At 41.0% G+C, this 19,883-nt stretch overlaps 1 protein-coding gene across 2 annotated transcripts in view; it reads left to right on the top strand.

The window, feature by feature from the left end:
- The first annotated feature begins 691 nt into the window (after positions 1-691).
- Positions 692-19,883, top strand: part of TMEM170B (transmembrane protein 170B) — a 48,677-nt gene continuing 29,485 nt past the window's right edge. Inside the window, exon 1 of one of the 2 annotated variants that reach the window (XM_070515628.1) lies at positions 692-1,385. In XM_070515628.1, coding sequence (XP_070371729.1) covers positions 1,073-1,385 — 313 coding nt within the window. In that variant the 5' untranslated portion in view covers positions 692-1,072. The remainder of the gene's footprint in view (positions 1,386-19,883) is intronic. The other variant, XM_014844496.3, reaches the window with a different exon arrangement.

The raw sequence follows: 19,883 nt of genomic DNA, 5'->3' as shown, positions 1-19,883 counted from the left end.
CTAGCCCCGGGGATGCTTTGAGGAGTAGGAACTTGCCCAGCCCTATGTCTATGAGGGACTTCAGAAGATGGAAACACCGCAGGCCCAGGCTCTCGCGGTGGGAAGAAGGACCGTTGGATGATAAAGCGGGCCTATTTCTGTTTTAGTGGCTTTCAAATATATTCTGCAAGTAGTGACCTATTCAGGTCATCTGACTCACACAGAAAAAAAAAAAAAACCCGCAAATTAATCTAAAATTTTGAGATATTCACGCCTTTAAAAAAGGGTGTACCTGCAAACAAAATCAAAAGTATTTCATTCCAAGCCAAAGATCTGAACTGTCACAGAATCCATGTCTTGGGGTTTAACACCCGCGTTGCTCCCTTCAGGGACCTCAGCTCCCGTTGCAGCTCTGTCCCTGGCCTAAGGCTCCAGCCCTCTCGGGGCGCGCGCCCGGGGTCTGGGGGCGGAGAGGGCGTGGAGGTGGTTCCCTTGGAGCATCCAATCAGCGGCGAGGCCGGCGGTGGCGCTAGTGACGCAGGCCGCGCTTCCCTCCGCCCCACTGCGGGCCGACGCTCGGCGCTGTCAGCCCCGCGAGCTCGCGCGCGGGGAGGGGGAGGAGGAGGGCTTTGGGGCCGGCCGGCTGTCGGAGGGCGGCGGGTCGCGGGAAGGGAGAGAGTGAGCATGCGCAGCGGCTCCGGGGAGGGCGGGGGAGGTGGGGACCCGCGCGCGCGCGCACGAGCGGCCCGCCGGCGGCCGCGGGTGGAGGGGGCGGTTCCTCGAGTGTCGGCGGCCGGAGGGTGGGCAGGCTGGCGGCAGGTGCCGCCGCAGCCGCCGCCGCAGTCTCCTCCGGGTCCCGGGTCTACTCGTCCTCTCGCGGTGATGCGCTGGGCCCCGTCGGGGGCTGCACCTGCCGGCTGCCCATCACCCGGGGCCTCCTGGCGTGACCTCGGCCTCCTCGCGTGCCCGGCCCCCGCGGCGCCGTGCTGCCCCTGAGAGGGAGCGGCAGCGGCCTCCTCCGCCCCGAGTCCTCGCTCGGGGGCCGCGCGGACAGAGCGCCTGGCCCCCTCCCCTCCCCCGTCCGCCGTCCTCAATGTCTCCCCGGCGGGGAGGGGGCTGCCTGGGAGACGCGCTGAGCGGCCCCCCCCGGAGGCCCATCGGCGGCAGCAGCAGCGCCCAGCCCAGCGCCCCGCAGCCTTCCCCGGCGGCGGCGGGGGCCTGGAGAAGCCGCGCACCCGCCGCCGCCCCCGGAGCCTCGCAGCCGCCGCCCGGCGCCCGAGGAGAGGGCGGCGGGCGCCCCCCGGGGAAGATGAAGGCGGAGGGGGGCGACCACTCCATGATCAACCTGTCGGTGCAGCAGGTCCTGAGCCTCTGGGCCCACGGGACGGTGCTGAGGAACCTCACGGGTAATTGATGCGCCCGGGGTGGGGACCGGGATGCGGTGCCGCCCCTCGCCTCCTTTCTCCCTTCCGAGGAGAGGAAGCGCTCCTCGCCGCCCCACCCCTGTGCGCGCCCCGCTTGGGAGCTCGAGGTCCCAGGTCCTGGCGAGGAAGGTGTTAATTGGTTCCACTCCGCGCCTGTTCCGGGGGCGCCGACCCGGCCCTCTGAGGCTCCCGAATCGCTGGGGGAGAATCCCCGACCCCCGCCTCCTGCCCCGCACGGGGAGGGCTCCCCACGGCCCTGGCTGTGTAGGGTGCGCGGAATAGCGTTAGTGAGCAGACTTGAGCCCTGTTAGCTTTTCTTCATCCCCCCCCCCCTTGCACGCACGCACACACACACACACACACACACACACAGTCCGCGTCTTGCTGTTTAGATCTTTTTCTGTTTAACTCTTTTTCTTTCTGGCAAATCTCAAACCGGATGTAGGACTAAATCCCCTACTCACAATGATCAGTTTGCTCCAACTGTTAGTTTTTCTGGTGATATAGATGACTGATTTAAGTAGATTATAGTGGGCCAGGGGCTGGGCCAAGGTCTAGCGTTCTAGGCTTTTTAGCTTTAACCGTCTATCTCCTCCCTCTCTTCTTTCCTTTTGTCTGTCTCTCCCCCTCTCGCCTCTTCTGTGACATTTGATAATTTTGTGTGTTCCCCTTCATTCGTCAAGGCTATCAGGAGAGAATTGGAGTTAACTATATCATAATAACGTCAACTTCTAGTGGTAAAAGTGAGCAGTAATATTCACATATTTTTAGCGAGTTTGTAGGTTTGCTCTGTGAAGAAACTTTGCGAAGGTTTATGTTAATGTGAAAATGCTTATATTATTCTCTGAGTTCTGAATTTAAAAAATACCTGTAAAGATTAGTGTTTATAAGAAACAGACTCATTTGCAATTTGGTGACGACTCAGTGCCTGCTCCTCGGAGAAAAAACTTAAAAGCGTTCTCAGGATTTAATTCTTGAAAATGTGTAAGGCAGCTAATTTTGATAGAACATTAATATTTCAGAATGCATTATGTCAAACTGGTTAAGAGTATGAAAGGTGTTTTACAAATATAACCTGTCTTGGGAGACTACACACATATATGTGTGTGTATATATAATATAAATATATTATAAAATCTGGCATGATATGCAATTCAGATAGTCATAGGGAAAAAAATTTTGGAATTATATGCCACAAGGATGACTTTAAAGGCAGTGGTTTCCTTGAATGTGGAAACTATAGAATAAACCTAGATTCTGTATTGACTCATGGTGTCCTCACTTTTATTATGTAGTTATTTAAGTTGGAGCAAACTGGCTTTACATGATTGTTTCGGGTCAGGAACATGTTTTTAGTTCCGCAAAACTACATTGACATAAAGACCATTTCATGATTCCATTGAATTTAGAGATAGACTGCCTTATCTTATTTATGGCTTTGCTTGTGTTTATCCACTGTTAATATTTCAAATGTATCAGTTATGCTTATTGGACTGAAATGAACAATAAGGATTTAAGAATATATATTTGTATATGTTAATCACTGGCCTAGCTCATCAGTGGGTAGAGAAAATTAGCTTTGGTAGCCATAGAGTGAATGTAAATGTAACTTAACGTCTTGGCCAGATTTAACAATATTTGAAAATATTTACTTTAAGATTCTAATCAGTATAGTAGTGTCCAGTTCCACAAGTCAGCCATTAGATTAATAATCATAGTTTCAACCCAGGGTTAGCTCTAATTATCTCCTAATATAATTTTAATAGTTGTCAGTTGCTCATCAGGCTTTACCATTTCATCAAGGGTATGCTGAGCGTCCCACTCTAGGATTGAGGACCGTGGGAAGCTCTTCTAGGAAATATGTAGAATCTGAGTATGCAAAATTCTGTTTGTCAGGGTGAAAATGGAGAAGGAAATAGACTGGAAATATACTTCACCAGCAGGTGAAAGTACCACGTGTTAGGAATCACATCACTTCTAAAAAGTGAACTCTGTAAATGGTGACATTCTGATGTGGTTTTCTTTGTGGACTTCTCCATGCTGGTGACCCTAATGACGCCATGTGTAGCTTAATCATTAGTCAAGAGATGCTGCCTACGGTGACATTCAGAACTTGATCTGTTAAGAACAAACGCAACTCCAAAAATAAGACAACTCCCGTTTATTGAATTCCTGCTCTGTGTCGGGCACTTTACATATATTCTTTCCAGTCTTCAGAGTAACTCTCAAAGTGGATTTACAGAGAAGCTCAGAGAGGTCAGTTAAGTTGCCCCCAAGTCAGATAGCTGGTAAATGGCTGAGCTAGGCTCTACACCCCTGTCTTTGCTGGCAGAACTACTTTTTCCCCTTTTCCATGCCCTTTTAGCTACTTCCTCTTTTCTCCTTCAGATGGAGTGAATTACTTGCTTCATCCTGCTACTTCTGCTCCTTGTAATGCTTTATTATTCTAATTTTTAGTTACCTTATAATTTTTATTTATTTTTCTAGACTGTGAGCTTTTTGAGGGTGGGTTCACTTCTTAATCACGGAATTCTGGAACCCTAGCATCATAGTACCTGGCACATAGTAAATGCTCGACACGTTTATTGAGTTGAATTTTTAAAATAATACTTAACAATTGGATGCTTTAAACATTCTAGTTGCATTATTTTTCAGCTACATCTGTTTGAGTATGCTGTTAACGAGGGAATGAAGTATTTAAGTAACTTATTTAAAATTTAATAGATAATTATCTTACCTTTAAAACACAACTGTTTATTGAATGCACTTTTTGTGCTAGTTACTATGCTTTTGTGCATTTTATTTAATCTTTTCAACAATCTTGAGAGATTATTCTTTATCCTTATTTTACAGATACATACATTGAAGCAAAGAGTAACTTGCTTAAATCTGATAGTAGTAAGTGAAAAATTCTTACCTTTTTTTCAAATTATGATAGCACATATTATTAAGTCAGAAGGCATTTTTGTCATCATACTAAACCTGGAAGTGAAACAGGTAATAGAAAGGAACATGGTGTAGAACCAGACTGAATTGGACTTCAGAAATGACTGTGTGAAGGATTTGCAGAAATCTGATGAATAGGAATTCTAGTTAATTAAAAACCAAATAAAAAGAGAATGTACTCTCATCTCTACTTTTTTCTTCATGTAGACTAACAGATGTGATTTAGTCTTCTCTTTGTATCTTATCCTATAGGTGAAGTAGGTAGTTCAACTACTTGATTTTGGAAATACTGAAATATCACATCATTGAAGTTACATGGCAGGGATCAAACAGTTGTTTGTGATAGAGGCAGAACTTTAACTAACCGTCCCTAACTCTTAGTTCTGTGACTTTACCGTTTATTCCACATGGCTTCTTAACTCTGGCAGGTCTGATAGATGATAAATCTTAATGTACTTAAGCCTGGTAAGCATTTGTCCCAGTGAGCCCAAGAATGTGTGAATGGAACTAATTTTTGTCCAGCAAATAAAAGAGAATGGAAAATGCAAGATATTATTGAGTAATAATGCTTCCTAAAATTTTAAGTTGCCATTGCCTATGTAAAAGTTAATGATCCATATTTGTTGTATAGCTAGTTTTAGAAATCCGACCAATTTCAGTCTGCTATTTTTTCTGCTTCTGGAAGACACTAGGATGGGGATTCCATATTGAGCAGATTAATACCTGGAGACCCCATCTTGTCACTTGATAACCATTGCCAAAGTTCTCTTCTCTATCTGTCACTTCCCGAAGTGTGTGATGCACCGGATTCCTAGATTGTTTAACTGTGTATACGTTTCCTGCTTCTTTAGCTTACTAAAGGAGAGAGAGAAATGACTTCCCTTCTTTCTCAAATAGTTTTTCTTTCTCTAAATATGTGCTAAATACCCCCACCCCCCACCCTAAAATTATAGTCTGTATGATATACTCATTCAGTTTTATGGGTAACGACTTTAAAAACAGGTACAATGAGATATATTCTCTTCCTTTATTTGTATTTTCTCCAGCTATTTCGGCTCCCAACTTTGTGTTCTGACCCGAATTTGGTTGCTAAGGGTTTAGAGAAGAATTTTTTGCTTAGAAAAAGGCAGGACCCTTAAACTCCTGGATCAACACAGAGCCAGGCTGGTGTTGGGAGAGGGATGATTGGTCCCTGGGAGGAAAGGCGAAGGCTGGCTTCAGGCTGGTCTCCTGTCTCAGTGTTAGTAGCAGAGGTGGGAGCAGCTACTCCCTCTTTCTACTGGCGTAAACTTTCGGAGGCTGGGAATGCACACTGGAATGGAGGTCAGACATCTATCTGTGTATGTATATGTATGTACTTACTTGTTTTTACAGTAGACATACACACTGTTATAGTTCCTTTTCAGACTTTACAATTACCAAGCCACTTTAGTGTTAATACTGATTGTCAGTAGAAAAAGAGAAAGGGGGAAAAACTTGGTATCTGCTGTATCTATTTGGAGTTGTTCACACTTCGTACTGATGGAGCCAGCACCTTCCTTCGGAAGTGCTCCCAAACGGGCACGCTTCTCTCCGTGTTACCCTGTATTCTAGTTTCCCATAGGTTTAGTTCCTCTTCCTAAATACTCTCTTATGGGAGGGGGCTTTGTGTAGATAAGGTTGTTTCAAGTATCCACTTACGGATGTTTGTATTTGTAAATGTAGCGCTAAAGACAATGTGCTACTTTTCAGTATTTGTGCCGGACCCCAGAATTTACTCTTTGTGAAATATATGTTAAAAATCGCTTACTCTTTTGTGGTAAAGAGCCAATTAATAAGTGCTGGTGTGATTTCTACTATGTAGGAGTTTGCTTTTTGGAAGACTTATCTATGTCTTACTGAAAATGAAGCTACTGTAATTTTTTTAAAAGAATTGTCATCTTCAGGTTTTTAGTTTCTTAATTCCCATCTCATTATCTTTGAATTATATGTCCGTATCTTCTGGCAATACCAAGTCCAGGGTCCAGATGACATTTCTTAAACCTAAATGTTTGGATGTCTTGGGACTGCGTAAGCTGTGATTTTGACTCTTTAATAGTTAACTATCAGAATATAAATTTATGTATTTCTGCTTTGTTTAGTGATTGAAAGGAAGAACCATAAAAGTGAGATAATTCATGAAGAGGAGTCAGAATAACTAGGTGTATTTTTCTGGTAGAAATGAAGTCTAAATAGAACAGGAGGGGAGGAGGAATTGGAACCAGGGAAGGAAATTGGAATTAAGAATGGTCAGATATAAGAAGAGAGCCTGGAGACTGTAGCAGGATGAATTTGCCGCGGTATCAAATGAGTAAGTCTGATAATGGCTGTACCTACTGAACACTCAGTGCATGTCAGGTGTTGTGCAAAGCATTGTGCATGCATCTCACTTCCGATAACTGAAGTGACCATAATAACTTATTGTTTTATTAAATGTATATGATTAAATCAGGTATGATAGGCTAATTATGTATTTTGAATGACTAAGTATTTTAGCAATAAAAATTAATCACAGAATGAACAGTGGCAGTAGCAACACATTTGAAAGAGCTCTCATTAGCCTATCAAATTCCAGTGACCTTAGCTAAGTAGATTAAGCTTTGAAGGAAAAAGAGATTTTTCACCAAAATTCATGGAAATGCGAAGAACCAAACTTTTACATGGATTCAGTTGCTTGTGTTCTTAATAATATAAATCTTGGAATATAATCTAGGAGTATGTTAATGCTTATTGTAGGAGGATTTGGAAAAATAGTTTTGAGAGATGTAGATGGCTAGGTCACCTAACGTTAGCTTATTAACATAGGTATTATTGCCCTTCATTTGTTATGCTATGTAAGTATTTGAACGTAAATCAGGTTTCTAAGTTTACTTCATAATCCTGACGTGGCTTGTATAGACGTACCTCGGAAATATTGCACGTTTGGTTCCAGACCACCATAATAAAGTGAATATAGCCATAAAGCAAATCATACGGATTTTTGGTTTCTCAGTGCATATAAAGTTGATGGTTACACTGTACTGTAGTCTTTTAAATGTGCAATAGCATTATGTCTAAAAAAACAATGTACATACATGAAAGCAAAAATATTTTATTGTTACAAAACGCTGACCGTCATCTGAGCCTTCTGTGAGTCATAATCTTTTTGCTGGTGGAGGGTCTTGCTTCAGTGTTGATGGCTGCTGACTGATCAGGGTGGTGGTTGCTGAAGGTTGAGGCGGCTCTGGCAGTTTCTTAAAATAAGACTACAATGAAGTTTGCCGCCTCAATTGACTCTTTCTTTCACAGGTGGTTTCTCTGTAGCATGCAATGCTATTCAGTAGCATTTTACCCACACTAGAACTTCTTTCAAAATTGGAGTCAGTCCTCTCACACCCTGCTGCTGCTTTCTCAACGAAGTTTATGTAATGTCCTAAGTCCTTAGTTGTCATTTCAACAATCTTCATAGCATCTTCCTCAGGAGCAGTTTCTATCTCAAGAAAACATTTTCTTTGTTCATCCGTAAGAAGCAACACCTCATCCATTAAAGTTTTATTGTGAGATGGCAGCAGATCAGTCACATCTTCAGGCTCCACTTCTAATTCTAATTCTCTTGCTGTCTCCACCACATCTCTTGTACTTCCTCCACTGAAATCTTGAACCCCTCAAAGTCATCCGTGAGGGTTTGAATTAACTTCTTCCAAACTCCTGTTAATGTTGCTATTTTGACCTCTTCCCATGAATCACGAATGTTCTTAATGGCATCTAGAATGGTGAATCCTTTCCAGAGGATGTTCAGTTGACTTTGCCCAGATCCATCAGAGGAATCACTATCTATGGCAGCTATGGCCTTAGGAAATGTATTTCTTAAATAGTAAGACTTGAAAGTCAAAGTGACTCCTTGATCCATGGCTTGCAGAATGGATGCTGTGTTAGCAGACATGAAAACAACATTAATTTTGTCATATGTCTCCATCAGAGCTCTTGGGTGACCAGGTGAATTGTCAGTGAGCCGTAAGATTTTGAAAGGAATCTTTTTCTGAGCCATAGGTCTCAACAGTGGGTTTAAAATACTCAGTAAACCATGTTGTATACAGATGATGTGCTGTTATCGGGCTTTGTTGTTCTGTTTATAGAGCACAGGCAGAGTAGATTTAGCATAATTCTTAAGGGCCCTAGGATTTTGAGAATGGTAAATGAGCAACGGCTTCAGCTTAAAGTGACCAGCTGTATTAGCCCCTAATAAGAGAGTCAGCCTGACCTTTGAAGCTTTGAAACCAGACATGGACTTCTCTTCTGTAGCTATGAGTGTCCTAGATGGCATCTTCTTATAATATAAGTAGTGTAGACGCCTTCATTAATGATCTTAGCTAGATCTTCTGGATAACTTGCTGCAGCTTCTACGTGAGCACTTGCTGCTTCATCCTGCACTTTTATGTTATGGAGACGGCTTGTCTCCTTAAACCTCATGACCCGACCTCTGCTAGCTTCCAACTTTTCTTCTTCAGCTTCCTCACCTCTCTCAGCCTTCGTAGAATTGAAGAGGGTTAGGGCCTTGCTCTGGATTCGGCTTTGGCTTAAGGGAATGTTGTGGCTGGTTTGCTCTTCTATCCAGACCACTAAAGCTTTCTCCCTATCACTGATAAGGCTGTTTTGATTTCTTATTCTTGTGTTCACTGGAGTAGGACTTTTAATTTCCTTCAAGAACTCTTCCTTTGCATTCACAGCTTGACTAACTGCTTGGCACAAGAGGCCTAGCCCTCAGCCTGTCTTGGCTTTCAACATGTCTTTCTCGTAAGCCTTATTATTTCTAGCTTTTAATTTAAAGTGAAACATGCAACTCTTCCTTTCATTTGAACACGTTGAGGCCATTGTTGGGTTATTAATTGGCCTAATTTCAATATTGTTGTGTCTCAGAGAATAGTGAGTCCGGAGGAGAGGGAAGGAGACGAGGGGAGGGAATGGCTGGTTGTGGAACAGTCAGAATACACATTTATTTATGATTGTCTGCCGGTCTTATATCGGCATGGTCTGTGGTGCCCCAAACAGTTAGAATAGTAACATCAAAGATCAGTGATTACAGATCACCATTACAGATATAATAGTAAGGAAAAAGTTTGAAATATTGTGAGAATTACCAAAATGTGACACAGAGACATGAAGTGAGCAAATGCTGCTGGAAAAATGGTGCCGATAGACTTGCTTAATGCAGGGTTGCCACAAACCTTTGATTTGTAAAAAATGCACTGTCTGCGAAATGCAACAAGATGAGGTATGCCTGTAAATAATTTTTACACTAAAAAAATTCATATCCAGGATTTCACTACTAAGGAAAGAGAGTGATACATTTCATGTTTTAGAAATTTTACTTTTAGTAGTTAATGTTTAACACGTTCTAAGAACATTACATGTATTATTTATTTGAGCTCATGAGAATTCCATGAGGTAGGGACCATTAACAACTCCATTTTTAGAAGTGAAGAAACAGGCATAGACAATATCTTGCCCCTGCTTACAGAGCATGTAAAGCAGGACTTGAAAAATGATCAGTCGGTCCAGTTCAGCAAACATTTGAGTAACTACAGTGGACGTGGTGCTGTCCAACATACAGAGATGACGCATGACAACTGCTTTCAAGAAGCTATGTTCTGGTGAGTATGAGCTTACTGAGTAACAAATTACCCCCAAATTTAGCAGCTTAAGACACGTTTTCTCACAGTCTCGGATGGTCAGGACTCTGAGAATGGTTTTGCTGGTTCTGGCTCAGGGTCTTGCAGTGTCAACAGTTGGGCTGTCAGCCAGGACTGCAGTGTCTGCAGACTTGACTGGTGCTGGAGGGTGGGCTGGCTTCCAAGTACATTCGTGTGACACTTGGTAGGAGGTGTGAGTCCCCTCGTGTGGGCCTCTCCTTGGGGCTGCTCACAGCGTGGCTTTCCCCATAGCGAGTGGTCAGAGAGAGAGAAACTAAAACAGAAGCCACAGAGTCTTTTTTTTTAAATTTTTTTTTATTTTTTCCTTTTTCTCCCCTAAGCCCCCCAGTACATAGTTGTATATTCTTTGTTGTGGGTCCTTCTAGTTGTGGCATGTGGGACGCCGCCTCAGCGTGGTTTGATGAGCAGTGCCATGTCCGCGCCCAGGATTCAAACCAACGAAACACTGGCCCACCTGCAGCGGAGCGCGTGAACTTAACCACTCGGCCACGGGGCCAGCCCCCACAGAGTCTTTTATAATCTAATCTTGGACATGATGTGCCATCACTTCTGCTATACTCTATTGGTCACACAGACCAACTCTGGTATGTTGTTGGAGGGGACTGTACTAGGGTATGAATACCAAGCGGGGATCATTGGGGGCCTCCGAGAGGCTGGCCCCCACAGCCTTAAAGGTAGGTATGGGGAGAAGGTAATGAGGCCCTTAAAGGGAAGACTGGAGGCAACATAGTGGATGTGGGATGAAGTATCTGTAAGAGAAACAGGTGACTAGAAAAAGCAAAAGCCATCTTGTTACATAGAATTAAACTAAAAAGTGGTGTCCAGCATTTTCAGATCTTGTTGGATATTTCTTGATCGTGAGTCACGTGCCAATCTCTGTGGTAAACACTGATACACAAAGATGAAGCTGTTAGCCGTTTTCCATAAGGAGCTCATGGTCTCAAAATGCTAACTAACCTTCAGATTAAGTGTACTTTTGTGGCTTGTTGAGTTCAGGGAGAACCAGGTAATGGGATTTCGAAGACAGCAGAAGAGGTAGAGAGTGGAGAAAGAACCTGTGTATGGGGTGATAGAGAGGAGAGGTGAGGTGCTTATGGGATGGTCCAGGAACACTACCAGGACTCGATTAAGTTTACAAGTATTACTCTGCTCTTGAATATCTGTCTATCTGAGATGTTTTCATCTGTAATGTGAAAGTGGATTTTCGTTATGAAGTTCTAGCCCCTCCCACCCTTCACCATGACTTCTTTTAATCTGGCATAGTTTCTAAACCTTGCTACATGTCAGAATCACCTGGGGCTGGTTAAGGGTACAGATCCAGGGCTCCAGTCCATGTCCGTGGAATTAGGCTCTTTGAAAACAGAGCCTAGGAAGGTACATTTTTAACCAGCTCATCAGATGATTTTGTTATTGAGAGCTCAAAGATTGGGAACTTCTGATTTAAAAAAATTGAGGTTTATGTGATTAATTTGTAGCTATGTTATGATATATAATGCAAGTTAATATGGAATTTTTAGTGTAGCTAAAGATTTATTCAAATTTCAATATAAATGACTCATTTATTTCCAAGAAGATGCTATAACCCAGTTCTTTTGACTGTCTTTTAACATTAGGGGATCATATTAGAATTTATCTTTTAAAAATATTTTTTATTTATGTGACCTCTTAGCGATAGAGAATAATTCCTATTAATGATAGCATTTTGAAAAATCTAGATAGTTATATTAAATCTGAAGTATAGGGAAAAATTAAACATTAACAGTGTTGTAAGTATATACTTATATAACGAGCAGTTATTGGCATTTTTTTCTCCAGGATAATTTGGGTTCTGCTAGATTTCTCTATGCAAATAACAAGTCTAAAGAAGCAATAGGATCCTTGAATTTATGAGTTTTATCCTTGAATACTACTAATTAGCTTTTGTACTTTTTTTTTTTTTAAAGATTTTATTATTTCCTTTTTCTCCCCAAAGCCCCCCGGTACATAGTTGTATATTCTTCGTTGTGGGTTCTTCTAGTTGTGGCATGTGGGACGCTGCCTCAGCGTGGTCCGACGAGCAGTGCCATGTCCGTGCCCAGGATCCGAACCAACGAAACACTGGGCCGCCTGCAGCGGAGCGCGCGAACCTAACCACTAGGCCACGGGGCCAGCCCCTAGCTTTTGTGCTTTTGACAGACCACATATTTCACAGGCCTCAGTTTCCTTATCTGGAATACAGTAGAATGCCAACAATTTTCATATTGATGTTAAGGGAAAGCTGATCTAGAAATTTTAGCAAGTTAAGAAAAAAATTTAGAGATTTTAATATGAGTTAAGAAAAACATTTACCTATTTGCATATAAACTTATTTCTTTACGCTTTAAAATCAAGGAACTTTCCTTTTTCAGTGGGGCTGCTTCAGGATATTTGATATGCTAATTTGTAGGGTGAGGTTTAGGACCTAGAAAATATTTGTTCTCCAAGCACCAGGTAATGGCTCTTTGAATTAGGTTTTCTTAAAACTTGGTTTAGCAAACTCTGGATTCAGTATCTGAAGAACTCTTCCAGTTCTGAAATTATCTGTTTTTATTTCTGTCCCAGCACGGCATAACTGCTTCCTGAGGATTATTTTCAGTGATACCGAAGGTGTGACTGTGCTGACTGCGCTTGTTCGTGGCGTGATAAGTTCTCCTGGTTGTATTTTTATTCGCTGGTCTGTCTTGTCATTGGTCTCTTAGATTTAATTTAGGAATTTGTTATGTTGGGAGTTTCATTATAAGTTATGCTCATTGATGTAAAAGTTTCATTTTTTAGTATGTAGTGTAAATATTCCTTGGAAATATTATATCATGAGATTATAAAACATCTCATCACTCACTGGGAAGATTTTTTAGGTCAGTGACTGATTCAGGCAAACGTGTTGTTACTAACTGACTTTTTTTGGTATGATATATAATAGAAGATGCTTGAGGGCATACAAGTAGTAACAGTTGAAACTATTGTATAATGATCTGTTATAATTTCACAATAGATTCAGATTTTGACATTTAATCCTATACTTTCATAACTGAATAACTAATCAATTATGAGGAAGAACAAATGGAATGGCATCTTTTAGGAAGATGGTGTTATGGCTTAAATGTAGAGCAATTTTTGAATTATTTTAAATAGCCTTAACATGATTTCTTTAAAACAAATGATATTCTGATTGTTTGAAATTAGAAACCTGTTTTCTAAGAATTTTCTTTTACTATTCAATAATGAGTACTGTAATTTTCAATTTGAAATTATGTAATTAGCTAGTAAAAGGGTAATTTATTTTAAGTGGGTAATAAACAGTATTGCCATAAACATTAAGAGAAGCAAGATATTAAAGCAGCTCTTGAAAGTGTCACAGTTAAATGTAAAAACTAGTGTTTTTGCCCTTTTAAGAAGCAGAAGCAGACAGCTCTTAAATATCTACAATAGCTTTAATTTCTCTTGTGTTAAATGAGGCTTCAAGTGGACAAATACAGCAACTTATCTTTAAACCTGGTTAAAATGTTAGAGTGATTAAAAATAAGAAAAAATGTCTTTCATGTTTACCTTTATTTTAACCTCCCTTGTTGCTCATTTCTTTTTGGAGAGTTGTTTCCATCTAGTATCACATTCCTTCTGTCTCAAGAGCTTCCTTTAATATGTCTTGTAGCACAGGTCTGCTGGCACTTAATTCTCCTAGCTTTTTTCTTTCTGAAAAAAGTTTTCATTTCATCTTTAGTTTTAAAAGATACTTCTCCTGAATATAGATTTCTAGCTTTACGGTTGTTTTCCCTTTCAGACTTTTAAAAATGTCGTCTTCTGGTTTGATAGTTTCTGATGAGAAGTTTGCTGTACTTTTTTATCTTTGTTCCTCTGTATGTGATAGGTCTTTTTTCCCCATCAGTATTTTCTCTTTATCTTTGATTTTCAGTCATTTCACTATGATGTATCTAGGTATGTGTGTGTGTGTGGTTTATTTTGGTTTTATTGTTTTTTTCTCCTTTTGGGAGGTCTTCATCTTGTTTGAGATGCTCTGAGAGCCTTGGTGTGTGGTTTGACATCTTTAATTATTTTTAGAAGTTTTTCAGCCACTTTCTCTTCAAAATATTGCTCTTGGATGGTTTCTCTTTTTCCTCCTGCCTACATTCTCCTTTTTTTCACCTCCTTTTTCTCTTATACTTCAGTTCGAATAATAATCTCTATTGGCCCATCTTTAAGTTTACCAATTCTTTGCTTAACTGCATCAGGTCTAGTGGTGAATTTCATTAAAGGAATTCTTCATCTCTGATATCATGCTTTTTTTGTTAGTGGTTTTTTAAAAAAAATTTCCATTTGACTCTTTCTTGGAGTTTCCATCTCACTGCTAAATTCCTCATCTGTTAATGTAAGTTGTCCACCTTTTCCGAGAGAGGCTTTAACATGTTAATTGTAGTTATTTTTCTTGCTGTTAGGCTCATGGTGGGCGCGGGGGGATTTCTCTGCTGTCCTGGTCCAGTTATAGTCTCAGGCGAGCTCTGTGTGCTGGGGTCTCAGGTTGGGGGCTGTCAGCTTTCTTGCCCTTCTGATCCATGGTGGCCACGCTCCCCCTGGTATCTGTGATTGGTCTTGGGCAGGAGTTGCCTGTTCTTCCCTCAGATTGGTCTTGGGCAGGAGTTGCCTGTTCTTCCCTCAGCGGTAACTGACTCTGCTTAGAACAGGATCCTGGGTCCTGGGTGGTTTTCTGCCCCTCCATCAGGGTAGAGGGTTTTTTCTTCTACTCTTCCCTAAGCTGGAGCTGCAGTGGGTCTTTGCGTGTCCCTGAGGGTGACAGGATTTGCTGCCCTCCCCCATTGGCTTAAGGCTTTTGCTTTGAATAGCAGAAGGGTTCCACGAAGCAGGCAAGGTTGTCTTTGTTTCCCCTAACAGCCGCTGATCACCTCCTAGAGCCCTACACACATCACCAGTGGTGGCTCTCCAGTCTCCCGCCTAGGACCCATCTTTCTAGGGAGCACCCAGTAGAGACCTGTGGAAAAGAGCTTGTGAGTGAGTGTGCACTTTCCTTGCATCCGTTACTTCAGGCTGATATGTTAACCCATCCTTGGCCTTTAACAGTCTGTTAAAAGTCTAGCTGATTTGTTCTTACCTATTTGTCTAGTGCCCACTTCTTGTTCCTGGGCTTTGCCACAGGTGACACAGTTTGTATGCCCCATCTCTCCTTGCAGGGGCTTGTCCCTCTTTGGAATTCAGGTTACTTTGTTGTCTTGCAACTTCATCTGACTGATGGGCTAAAGAAAAGTTATGATTTTGTAATTTATCTTTTTCTCGTGTTAAAGTGAGAGTGACATTCTTTACAGTTTTCTAGATCCTAAATTCTGGTTAAAATTTAAATCTAATAGCAGCACTGTTTTAGTATTCATAGATTTAAAAATTGACAAAATAAGTCATGCATTTAGGAAAAAGATTGGAGACACTACAAATTTGAGATTTACTGCTTTTTAAAGCGTGGCCTATCTTGGTCTAAATGTAGGTAATCTTCACATTTTTCTGCTTGACATTTTCCTGCTTTTAGTTTCTTTACTCCTTGCTTCTCACCAACATTTAAATGGTATTGCAGATGTACTAAACATATTTCCCCATGCTTCTAAGCCTGGTGGCGTTGTCGTCTCTTCCGTTGTCCATAGCGGAAATCTGGGAGGCCACACGTCACGTCTCCGTCCCCTTATCCAGGCCATCAGCAAGTCCTAAATATTTCTCAGATTTTTTTTTTCAATCCTAAGGCCAGCGCCTAAGTCCAGGCCTTAATTTCTCATTGGACTTTTGAAATATTCTGATAGTCTCTCATCTCTTTCCACTCCTACTTTCCTGATTGTTTCTGATTGTATCACTTCCTTACTTAAAGTCTTTCATTGGTTCCCCATAACCTTCAGTCTTCACTATAAAGTCCACTTCTTTAGGGTCTATAGCAGACCACGCGCCCCCCCCCCCCCCCCGACCCCTGTGCTGCTCTGGCTCCAGCACACTTCTGTAATCTACATCCTCATCTCTCCATATTTGTTGGCTTTAGCCAAACCAGAGTTTTTGCAATGTCATATTCTTCACTGTACATAATTCTGTGATTTGATCATTGTGTCTTAGACCAGTTGTTTCTTATTTTTAGCTGTGCAAGAGGATCACCTGGGTAACTTTAAAAACTGATGCCCAATGAAATCAGAATTTCTGGGCGTGGTATTTCTTTTAGGCTCTGCCACGTAACGCTAACATATAGCCACGGCTGAGAACCATTGGCTTAGAGTTCCCCGCTCTCCATTCCTCACCCTCATTCTATCTCTAATATGTTTATCCTTTGGTTCCATCAAATTCAGGTGTTGCAATAAATTCTCTTAGGATCTTTCTTGACATTCCTTCCCCACAGCATCAGCTGCATACTGTGCTCTGAAGAACCTGAGGTATTAGAATATATGCCATTACAATATCACTACTGAAACACCCCAAAAGACAGCTCTTGATAAATATGTGAAAGTACCGTGACTTTAGTTTTCAGTGGGGTGTGGGACAACCCAACCCCTGGGATGTATGTCAAAATCATCTAGACCAGGAGTCAGCAGCTTTTTCCGTAAAGGCCCAGTACTCAACATAGTCAGCATATAGTAACTGCAGTCAATATTTCTGGCTTTGCAGGTCATATGGTCCCGGTCACAACTACTCAACTATGCCATTGTAGTGTGGAAGTAGCTGTAGACAACATGAATGGGCACATCTATGTTCCAATCAAACTTATGGACACTAAAATTTGAATTTTCTGTAGTTTTTATGCATCATGAAATACTGTTCTTTTGATTTTTTTTAACCAATTCAAAATGTAAAAACCAGTTTTAGCTCACAGACTACAGAAACAGGTGGTGGGTTAGATATGGCTCCTAAGCTATACTTTGCCAACCCTTGATCTAGGGGACTTTTTCAAATTATGGATATACCATCTCCCTGAGAGGCTAGTAAACCCCCTATGGGGGACATAGACCCAAACTGAGAAGTCACTGATGTTGGAAACTAAGCAAAGCAAGTTCCCCACCTTAGATTTGCTGGAGTGAAAAGAAGTTTAAGATATTGAGATAACCTAATTTGAACATAGATTATTTAAACATATAATGTGAACCATGTCAATAAAGAAGGCAGACAATTATGAACAGCCCCAAAACATAGTCTTACTGGTCTGATATTTTCAGCTTGAGGCTTGGAGGACGTTGAATACATAGTGAGGGTTCAGTATCTATTTGCGAATGATTTTATTAAAAGGATTAGATACTCTATAGAGGATCAAAAAACATATTTAGTGCTTGTCTAATGAGGTAGGTTTCCTTGTTTTTATGACTTTTGGATTTTTAATAAATACCCCTCATGTAACTTTAGCCTGCAGTAGTGATTTTTGTCTCTATTGCATGTTATGATTATTTGGTAGAATTGATGAAAATACAGTTGTTTGGGTCCCACCTGCAGAGGTTGTTTTAGTTGCTTTATGGATAATTCTTGTGAGCAGCCTTGGTTGAGAACCATTGGCTTTGATGAATTATAGAATAAAAAACTACTTTTTAAAGACAGTATATTTGCAGTAAACATTTTAAAAAAATATTTTAGGCTAGTTGTTAAAAAACAAACAGTAAAGAATATATAAAATAATATCACACACCTCCTATCATATCTTTAAAAGATAGCCATTGTTAAGTCTTCTGTTTGTTTATGCATTTTCTGTACATATATAAACATATAATTTTTTTAAACAAATAGGATAAAACAATATATGTCATTCTTTGACTTGTTTTTGCTCAGTTAATATCTTCTAGACATCTAGAAAAATTCAACCTTCATAAATAGTTTTGTGCAAGGGTTAAAAGCAAAAGCACAGAAGATGATTTTTGAGTGGCTTGGCAACCGGGGCTGATGAGAGAGACCGACTGAGAGTGGGGCTATTTCTAGTATTGTTTGGAGGCTGGAACAAATCACAGCTCTCCTGCCTCTTATCCCACTAAAAGGTAAACAAAACACTGCAAAAATCCAGGCAAAACCCGGATAAGATGAAGATTACAGGCAGCCTTGAAGAGGGAAAGAGAATGAACGGGCTTTAGGAGATGTGCCCAGAAGAAAGGGTCTCTCCTCCCCGTGAAGGACTGGGATTGCATGGAGGGCGTGTTTCAAAGTTTCTGTTCTGTGCATTGTATTTTTAAAATTGTGTTTGGTATTTTGCACTGGCCAAGTCTGCCTCTGACTTCCTCTGTTCATTGTTGCTTAATTGCTAAGCTTGGATTAGCTTGGATTTCTTTCCATGGGTAAAAGGAAAAAACTGTGGGCCTCTGGGTGGTCATGTTAGTTGTACGGCCTAGAGAGTTTAAGAAAAGGTGATGATGTTCCCTTCTGTCCTCTTGGTACCTGTTTTTTCTCTAGGGCTCTTGGGCATCTGTTCTTGCTCTTCTATTAGGATGCTGCCATTCTCTTCACCTGGACCGAGCCGGTAGGTTTCCTGTGTTTGCCAATAGTCAGTAGGACCTCAGACAGACTTGTTTGTCCAGAGTAGGTCAAGATCTTCAGCGGTCCTGTTCACCAACAGGGTTGTGTTGATCCATCAGGTAATTCAAAATGATAGTAATAACATGAAACCTAAATTAATTGTAGATGTTCTCAGCAGAGTTCAGTTTTTCCCATGATAAGCAGGATGATTTAAGAAAAGAAAAAGAAACATAAAAGTAAATTTGAGTTTAGGTGGTTTCTTTGTGCTCAGTCTGCTTAAGGGATAATTCTGGACTGGTCATTAGAAGACCGTTTGAGATTCTATTTTAGTTGCATAATTCTTTCATATCTTGGATTTTTATAAAACATTAAACTTAAAATTTAGTTTTCCAGTTTATTAGATAAATTTATTGTTGAGGTCAATACCTATGCAGACAGTAGGCAAACAATGTTACATAATGCCAAATAACCCTTCATTCATAATGTTAAATGTAGTCAAGAAATTTTTCATGCTTCTTGCGTTACATGAGCAAGAAGGAAGAGTACTTTTCGGGGTAGATCTGATAAGCTGTCAGAAGTGGGCTTGGACACAAGGCATATCATGGACTTCTCTTATTAGGAGGATGTGTTTGTGGCAGGGCTTTTCCCCACCCCAGAGCTCCCTTCATGAGCATGCCCCCCCCGTATGTTAGTACTCCATTATACTCTCACTGTTAGGTTCACTTTGGAAAAGTCTATCTTTCAAAATATAAATATCTTCTGAGCAAATTAGGCCTTTTTTTCTTTCATTCGTTTGTTATAAATTGAAGCCCTTTGTTTGGGAGTGACAGCAGGAAAGCACTGTTTCCCTGAAAGCAGGAAGAGAAAAACCTCTGAAAGGCGAGCTTTGTCTCTCTTTCCTACATCGCCAGCATCTGTCTCTTATGCTGGTGAGAAGCATGCATGGGACTTGAACACACATTGGAAAATATATCAGATGTGTCTTCCTTGACATGATTTCAGATTATCTGATTCCATTCTAAGTGTCAATTCTTAAGAATTTGGCAGAGTGAAACTGGTTTTTTAAAAAAATCTGTTTTCTGCGTTTCCCCACTTCCTTTTTTTAAATGAAACTTCTTATTTTAAGATAATTGTAGATTCACATGTGGTTGTAAGAAGTAATGCAGAGAGCCCGTGTGCCCTTTGCCCAGTTTACCCAATGGGAACATCTTAAAAAGCCACAGTATAATCTCAACACCAGGATATTGACATTGGTACAATGCGCCAAGCTTATTCAGATTTTACTGGGATTGTATACTTGTATTCATTCGTGTGTGTGTATTTAGTTCTATACAATTTTATCACTTGTATA

The sequence above is a fragment of the Equus asinus genome, chromosome 8 (assembly GCF_041296235.1).
Source record: "Equus asinus isolate D_3611 breed Donkey chromosome 8, EquAss-T2T_v2, whole genome shotgun sequence".
Lineage (NCBI taxonomy): Eukaryota > Metazoa > Chordata > Mammalia > Perissodactyla > Equidae > Equus > Equus asinus.
The sequence above is the reverse complement of the archived record's forward strand: the minus strand, read 5'-3'. Positions and strand labels throughout refer to the sequence as shown.